This window comes from Catharus ustulatus, chromosome 9 (genome assembly GCF_009819885.2).
Source record: "Catharus ustulatus isolate bCatUst1 chromosome 9, bCatUst1.pri.v2, whole genome shotgun sequence".
Lineage (NCBI taxonomy): Eukaryota > Metazoa > Chordata > Aves > Passeriformes > Turdidae > Catharus > Catharus ustulatus.
Window position 1 is genome coordinate 6,166,693 of NC_046229.1, and position 8,317 is coordinate 6,175,009.

The 8,317-nt window shown below is 41.5% G+C and overlaps 1 protein-coding gene across 1 annotated transcript; it reads left to right on the forward strand.

The window, feature by feature from the left end:
* The first annotated feature begins 6,312 nt into the window (after window positions 1-6,312).
* MAGOH (mago homolog, exon junction complex subunit) lies at window positions 6,313-8,087 on the forward strand. Its single transcript, XM_033067477.1, has 5 exons — window positions 6,313-6,446; window positions 6,553-6,611; window positions 6,728-6,838; window positions 7,142-7,224; window positions 7,802-8,087. Exons 1-5 carry the CDS (start codon window positions 6,359-6,361, stop codon window positions 7,899-7,901), a joined length of 441 nt encoding a protein of 146 aa, XP_032923368.1. The 5' UTR covers window positions 6,313-6,358; the 3' UTR covers window positions 7,902-8,087.
* Window positions 8,088-8,317: the final 230 nt, after the last annotated feature.

Consider the following 8,317-nt stretch of genomic DNA (forward strand, 5'->3'; position numbering starts at 1 on the left):
TGCACATCTTCCCCAAATCCAAGGCAGGAGCAGATTCTGTAGGTACCATCAGGGATCTGTGACATGGCCCTAAAATGAGGAGCAAAGACCCCACAGGCAGGGGCTGGAATAGGAGTGGATATTTAGGCTGGAATTTTATGTCCATACACAAGTATCAGCTCATGACCTGCACAGTGAAGATTATTAAAGGTGATTTATGTTAATGGAATATTTTGTCTAGTATAGCAACACCAAGATTACACACAGATCACTGACATAATTTTGTATGCTATTCTCAAAGAATCAGAAGCACAAAATACATTATCTGAAATTAACTTTTTCTGTGACAATTCTAGATAATATACTGGATTCTCTGCACAAAATGTTTTAGAAACACCATGAAATAAAAACATAATGTAAATGAATGATAATGACATAATTAATGTAATGACAGTCTAAACATAATTTTACCTGTAATATTTCTCTTGTGGAAGCAATGCCCAAGTAATGTACAACAGATGGATGCTGCTGCCTGAGATAATGGCAAAATAAGTTTATTCATTGAAAATAAAAATGTGTAATTATTTCCAATCCTTTTAATCCCAAGAGCCATCTGTGGGCAAGGCCTTTTATTTGGCACAGAAAAAACCATATGCAAGTGCATTTGCCTGTGTGGAAATATATAAAAATATATACATTAATTCCTGGAGCTGGCATCCAGCTCTCTGTTAAAGTGCTGTCAATAAGGAACTGCTTGTGCACCATCCCATGGTTTGACAGGATGGACTCACAGTCACACTAATCCTGACTGACTGGAAATCAGGAATAATTCCTTGAGAGAGACAAATCACTTTATTTTGAGAAATAACTCCCTGGCTTCTGGAAGGAGATTAGTGTATTAGAGCCAGTATCATCCTTTTCATCTTGGTTGTTTCCATTCTCTTATTTTTTACTTTTAAATCACTGAAAAACTGCCAGTGATATGAACATGGAACAGAACCAACCTGATGGCTCCTAGGAGAGCCATTATCCACAGCAAAGCAGAATCTTGAAAAAGATGACCAAGAACTCTCTGAGATCAGGGGAGAAGGACAGGAGAACATGAAGACTGAGAATTGTATCTCCTGGCTGTAAAATAATAATGATGCTGAAAACCCAGAATCTGAGATGGTGTGGCTTCATGCAGTATGGAAGGGGCAATTTTCTGCCAAAAACCCCAGAGGAGAAGTGGAGACACTAAATGCTGCTTTACTCAGAGCTGAGGAATAAAGAGCATTAGTGAGCAACACTAATTAGTGAGGATCTGTGACACTGCTAATTTCAGGACCTGCCCATCTATTGCTTCTAAGAGCCATGAGAGCCCTGAACAGAAGCCAGGGGGCATTGGGGAAAGGTACATTTACTGATAAAACAATTTTTTCTAGATAAAGAAAAAAAAGAGGGTTGCCATGGCAACCCTGAATGAATTCAGCACATCACCTGTGCATGAAGTCTATCTGCAAGGCCTCTCTTGGAAGCTGAGGGTTTGCTTCTCACTTGGGATGCCTCAGAATTGTACAAGGTTTTAAAAAATAAGGATTGCATAGGAAAGGGATGTGACTCCTGCATCCACCAGATCAAAGCCTGCTGGAGGGCACAATTATCTATGTAAAAGGAAAGCAGTGTATTTTTCCTGACAGAGTTTTCAAATGACTCTGAAGACTGGAGAGTCTGATGCATGCAGGGGACAAGCAGGCTGTGACAAGGCAAACATGCCTGAGGTACTTCTCTTTTTTGCTAATGAAACCTTATGCTTGGATTTCCTGACCTACTACACCAGTTTCTCTCTTTATAGAATAAGGGAAAAGAAAAATTCAAATATTAGAATCAAATACATTGAAGAGTGAGTGTTTCAGAGATGATGATAAGCATGAGAAAGAAAAATGAAATGCAAAACCACTTAAAAAGTACACAGCTAAAAATGTTGGAAATAAATACAATTCCATTTAACTTTTTGTCAAAGTGTAACAGAGACCATGAGGCCCACTTAGAGCAGCATAAGCATGCCTAAAGGTAAAATCTTAAAGTTTCTGTTATAAAAGCATTGCCCCCGGTCTCTCACCTCTGTAAAGCTTGTGAAATTCTGGTGTGACAGAAGGCTCTGTCAGAGCTTGGATTTAAAAACAAAAAACAAACAAACAAACTTGGTAAAGCATTTCAAATAAAAGAAAAAAAATAGGACAGTGTTTATTGAAGATAAAGCAAAGCCACATGGAAGCAAAGAGAAGTTTCTTTGTAGCCCTTGTCTGAAGTATCTTCTGGAGCAGCTCAGCACAACCAGCATGTCCTTCCAATCAAGGAGTAAAATGTCCAACACTCCTTTGCCCATTTCCACATTTATAGAGACACAATCCACATCTACAGGAAGGTCATGGGCTGAACTCTAAATAAATACCTGTGCTCACTCCCTGCCCCCAGGGAAACCTTGAAAGAGTTTGGCAGATTTGTTTAAATACAATCAGTTTACACAGAAATACCTGACTGGAATCCAGCACCTGGCTAATGTCAAATGAAGAGCCTGAAACATGCAGTGCCATAAAATACCTCTGTCTTATGTACCTCTTGGGGAACTACTTAGAGGACAATTCACAAAGGCTAATTTCAGTCTAAATGTGCAAGTTCTTCCTCAGAAGCAACCACTGGAGACAAGCTCCCCCATGTCATCCCTCATAACTATCTCTGTGAAATTCTGAAGTCAGAATTAACACACATCTATTTTTAAATAAGAGCAAATCCTATTTTGTGTAAGTTCAATCATGAAAAATAAATAAACCATTCAAATAAGTAATATTTGTTTTCTTATATTATTTGTGGCAATAAACTAAAGAGTTGGATTCATCAGTACTGGACCCCAGACAGTTCTCAGCTCCCATCCATCACTGCACCCCAACTTCCAGCCCTGTCAAACCCAGCAGACTGAGATGGGGGCTGACTTTTTAAATGAGAAACTCAATTACATTATAAACTTGCATTTGACACAAAAACGATCTGTAGAAAAAGCAGGCAATCAAAATCAATCAAAACCAAAAAGTTTCCTTAAAACTCACACAAATATTCACATGGGAGAGCTGATGTTGTCTGAGGGCAGGAGGATGAACGTGGCAACAATGACAGACCCTTGCAGTCCTGCTTTCTATTAATTTCCACAAATCTTTCTCCTTTTCTGCCACTCATTTACACAGGAGTCTGTGCTAGGATTTGGTTCTTCCAATACAGAAGTCAATACAGCCCATTTTTGTTTACTAAGTGATCACCAGTGAGAACTGCCTTGTGAGCAAACAGAGTCTTTCAGTCAATAACCAGCCACAGCAGCACAGCCCTGTGGGGAAAGCCTCACCTCAGAGTGATAAGGTTGTTTTACTTGGCACCAAAACTGTAAATGTTCCTTCTTACAGGGGTGTATTTTTAACCAAGTAGATGAAACTCATCCCTACAGCAATTTCAAAATACAAACTCTTGTAAATAGTGCATTAAAACACAAAGCTCAGGTTTAACACAGCACCCCCAGTTTGTCTCTCAGCAGCCACAACACACTGCTGACTCAGCTGGATTTGGATGCTCATTATCTCACACAATGCAGAGGCAAAGGAATTAACATTCTTCAAAACCAGAACAAAATTCTCTCCCCAGCAACAAAGGAAGTAACACAGGCAGAACAAGGATCTATATGCAAAGTCAAGATCCACACCATGGAACACATTAAATGCTATGGAACACATTTTAAAGAAGTATTTTAGGGATTTTTTAACTTTTCAGATTTTTTAACTTTCATTTCTTTGATAGGGCAATCAGTAATAGTTAAAGCTTCTGCAGATACAAGGAGAAAGAGTTGTAGAAAATTCTGTTTGGAACATGGTTTCACAAGTTGCAGACATGGAAAAATATCAGAAAAAAAAAACTGATTTATTTGCAATCTGTGAAAAAAATTCTGTCACCCAGTTCTCCAAAGCATTCAACATTTCTAGTGAAGAGAAAAAAATAGCAGAAATACAAGTATTTCCAGAAACAATCACAAATCTTGCAATCCTAAAACTAAGTTAAATTATGGATCCAAAGTAGGTTGATTCATTCAAGCCATCTGTTTTTTTATTGAGATGAGAAAAAAACAGATAAATAGAAATATTCAGAACATGTATATCTGATTTCTCCCATTTTTTCAAGTCCCACAGGTACCTGCTCCCCATAGGTCAGAGGAGAAAATCATGTAAGTTCTGCTCTTCTTCAAAAACAAACAAAAAAACCTCCTACCCCAAACCCCTTAGAAACCAGTACCAGTACAAGATTCCATATGCACATTGTTACATTACAGCTCTTTTATCATGTAAAATAATGCTAAAAATGTGTGTTTATAGAGCTATTTCCTTCAGAGGCAAAACAACCACTGTTTATACATGCTTTTAAGCAGAATGCAAAGAACTACAGTGCACACATTTGTGCCTCTCACAAACACATACTTGAGCCAATGCGTTCAAGTAGAGCTGGTTTGGGATTGTAAATGTGTCAAGATAACCCAAACAACACTGGCAGCAATTCCTTACCCATTGTATCACCATCAAAGATAACATTTATTTCACTTAGACAAAAAAAATAATATACACACAGCAAAAAACCTCAACATTTTTGTCTCACATATAGTATAGTTTCATAAAATATATTAGAATTAATATAGAGAACTCAAAGACAGTTGACACCTCCAGAAGGAATTACAATGCAGGTTCTTGGGATAACTCCTACTCCAGTTTGCTCTTCCTTCCAATACAGAATTTAAATAAATTTACATTAAGCACTGATATTCCTCAAAAGGCTTATAAACAATTTAGACAATTACAGTGGAATTATTCTCATTAAAAAATCCCCAAACCAAAGTCAAACCTCCAATCTTGGGGACAAACCAGACAGTAACTTTTAGACTGGACAACCAAGCTCACAAAATAAGCAGGGCAATAATTCTGCCAAAAATCCTTCAATCTTGTATGAATACAAATGTTATATTTTTTAAGGTTATGTTTTAATTTCTTTGCAGTACCTGCAGATATTATAAAGCAACAGGTTGTCTATTTATGTATCAGTAGGACTCTTCTACTGAAGGGACAACTTTTACACATTTTATAGAATGGACATTTCTAAAAAATGTGGAATGCAACTGAGAATATTCAAGCACAAAGATGTGAAAAACAGCGAGTAAGAGTAAATATTGCCTGACTTCACCTTGCTGTAAGTCCAAGGAAAGCAGAGAGAGCTCCATTAGCCTTGCAGTGGGATGTGAGACAGCACCATCTAAATGAAATCACATTCATCACTGCAAACCCATTTCCAACACCACAGTGCAAACCAGCCTCCCCTTCTGTGTCCTCAATAAAAAGCATCCCGTTTAATGACAAGATACCCTGTTTCTGAATTTTTCTTCCAGAAGGGCATATTTTACAAAAGGATGTGTCTCTGCCTATCTGCTTTTAGCAGTTCCCAAAGCAGAAAAGTGCAGGATTTACCCCCCAGTCCCTTTACCCTCAAACTTCAGGCCACCAGTGATGAGGGATCTCAACACACCAGTCCCAGTGAGGCACCAAACTGCTTCAGAAGACAGAAACTTGTCCACTTGCAGTGCATTTTGCTCAAAATCATAAATGCACAGTGCTTGCTCCCTCTGTGCAAAAGGAGATCAGTAAATGCCTCTGGGATTAACTCACCTGATCAAGGTCCAGCCTCACTTCTGGAATAGCCTAGTGGACAGAGAACTGCGCTGATAACGACAACGTTGTGGGTTTGATCCCCGTGTGGGACATTTCTTCAAAATATAAATTGGATGGTTCTGGTGGGCCCTTTCTAATTTGGGAGGAGTGCAGCATAACAAGGTGTGAATCAAGTTCTTGTAGTAGCACTGAATGCAGTCATCAGTGCTCATCACGAATGGCCACGTACACAAAATAACATCTTCCATTGGTATGACTAAATATCACTAGACCTCTATTGTTAGTAACAAGTGAATAACTGCTCCCTCACGGAGCCCGCTGAGAGCCTGGAACTCTCATCCGTGGGAGCAGCGGAGGCGCGGCGGCCCCTCGCCTGATACCGTGTGGTGTCGCTAGGGGCTGTCCCCATGTGGCTTTAGCCCGTGTCCCGCTGTGTCCCGGCTGTGTCCCTGCCATGTCCCGGCCGTGTCCCGGCCCGGTGCCGGTGCAACCCCGCCGAGGGGCCGGGCCCGAGCTCCCCCCTCACGCACAGCCCTCACCCACCGCCGCCCGCCAGGGGGCGCCCGCGCCCGCCGCCGCTGCGCTCCGAGCGCCCGGAAGGCGCGCGCCGGTGCCATTCATGACGTACATTGCGGGGCGGCGGCGCGGCCATGGCGAGCGACTTTTACCTGCGCTACTACGTGGGGCACAAGGGGAAGTTCGGACACGAGTTCCTCGAGTTCGAATTCCGGCCGGACGGTGAGAGCGGGGCGGGGGCCCGGGGGAGGTGGCCGTGCTGCTGGAGGTGGGGCTGGCGGGCCGCGGGTAGCCCCGGCGTGGTTTAATGCCCGGCCTCTCCCCACAGGGAAGCTGCGCTACGCCAACAACAGCAACTACAAGAACGATGTGATGATCCGGAAAGAGGTGAGGGCAGCGCGGCTGAGGGCGAGGGGCCAGCAAGAGGGACTGGGCAGGGTTCGGGGTGGGCCTTCCTCGTGGGCAGGCTTGTATTTATTTCTCTGCCGGAATGTTGTGTCCAGGCTTACGTGCACAAGAGTGTGATGGAGGAGCTGAAGAGAATAATCGACGACAGTGAAATCACAAAGGAAGATGATGCTCTGTGGCCTCCTCCTGACAGGGTGGGCCGACAGGTAGGGTGCGCAGCGTCTCTTCTAATTGCTCTTTAATTTTCATATGTTGGCTCCTTGGAAGCATAACAAAAGTTTTTCTTCAAGCCAGTATTGCTTCCAGCCGAAAGGGAAACAAATAATGTTTTAAAACCTGAGTAGTGCCTCAGTGGCAGTGTACTTGTGGATGCTAATACAATCCACAGACCTGCTGCATTTGATATCTTTGTTACAAAAATTTGTAATAAAAACCATAAAAACAGTACTGAAGTATTTCTGTAACTGCTACCATGAAGCAGTGAGTTTCTATAACCTTTTATTTTTCAGGAGCTCGAGATAGTAATTGGTGACGAGCACATCTCCTTTACCACGTCAAAAATCGGTTCCCTCATTGATGTAAATCAGTCCAAGTACGTACTCTGCTTCTTATGCTGCCCTTGTTTCTGTTTACCAATCTGTTAGAGCTTCCTGATTATTTGGTACATTATTTTATATTGTTTCAAAGTATGAATCAGCTCCTGGGGGCACCAGTGCTCTGTGTTGCAGCACAATGTGCCAAATGCCTTCAGACTGTGGCATTACAGGCTGTGTTCTCAAACTCACTGAGAGCAGACCTTGCTATAGGAACCCTGTTTAGTCTGAGCTGCCGTTGGCCTGTTTGTACCAATTCCTTTGGTACAATATATCTGTATTTCACCTAAGTGGTAAAGACTGACTGTTGAGAGGGAGGGTAAAATCCTAAGTGCTGTTGATACTTGCTTTCATGATAAAAAATGCTTATTATTTAAAGACTTAAAATATTCACAGTTGGAGTACAGAGTATTTAATCAATCAGTGTAGAATGAAACAAATGTCTAGGATGACATCTAAAAAGGCCCATATACGCTTTTGGTTTTTTTAATACATTAGTTCTGTAACCTGTTCTCTAAGTGCATCAGTATTAATTTTTTTTCTTTCCCCCTTTCTTCCTTCTGTTGTGCACTGCAGAGATCCAGAAGGCTTGAGAGTGTTCTACTACCTGGTCCAGGACCTTAAGTGTCTCGTCTTCAGTCTTATTGGACTCCACTTCAAGATTAAGCCAATTTAATCAGACAGACTTAAGTTTGTATTGCAGTGTTAGCAGGAGGGGTGGGAAGGGAGGAGGCTGTTCCAGTTCTTCACTGTTTCTGATTTTTTTTTGTATTTTAGATTATTTTTTGATTGTTGTTTTTGTTGTTGTTACAAACTGTCAATGACTCAATAAAAGGGTGAGATTTGCATTTTTAATTTTTAACCTGTGGTGAGAGACTGACTTCTAACACTTATAATGGGGCATTCAGAGTGTCACGTCACTTGTATCACCCACTGTACTTCTCTATGCAGCAGTATAAAAAGGAATTAAGCCTGGCTCTGTGAAATGAAACTTTTGCCAGCTCTGAAGACAAACTTTTGTTACCGTCCTGGGCTGGGTGTTCTGCTGGGCAGACAAGAACAACACCTGACTGTGCACAGGATACCTGGTCA

Coding starts and splice junctions, on each gene's coding strand:
- MAGOH (XM_033067477.1), top strand. CDS start 6,359: ATGGCGAGCGACTTTTACCTGCGCTACTACGTGGGGCACAAGGGGAAG. Junction 6,839..7,141: donor CTGACAGGGTGGGCCGACAG/GTAGGGTGCGCA, acceptor TTTATTTTTCAG/GAGCTCGAGATAGTAATTGG. Junction 7,225..7,801: donor ATTGATGTAAATCAGTCCAA/GTACGTACTCTG, acceptor TGTGCACTGCAG/AGATCCAGAAGGCTTGAGAG.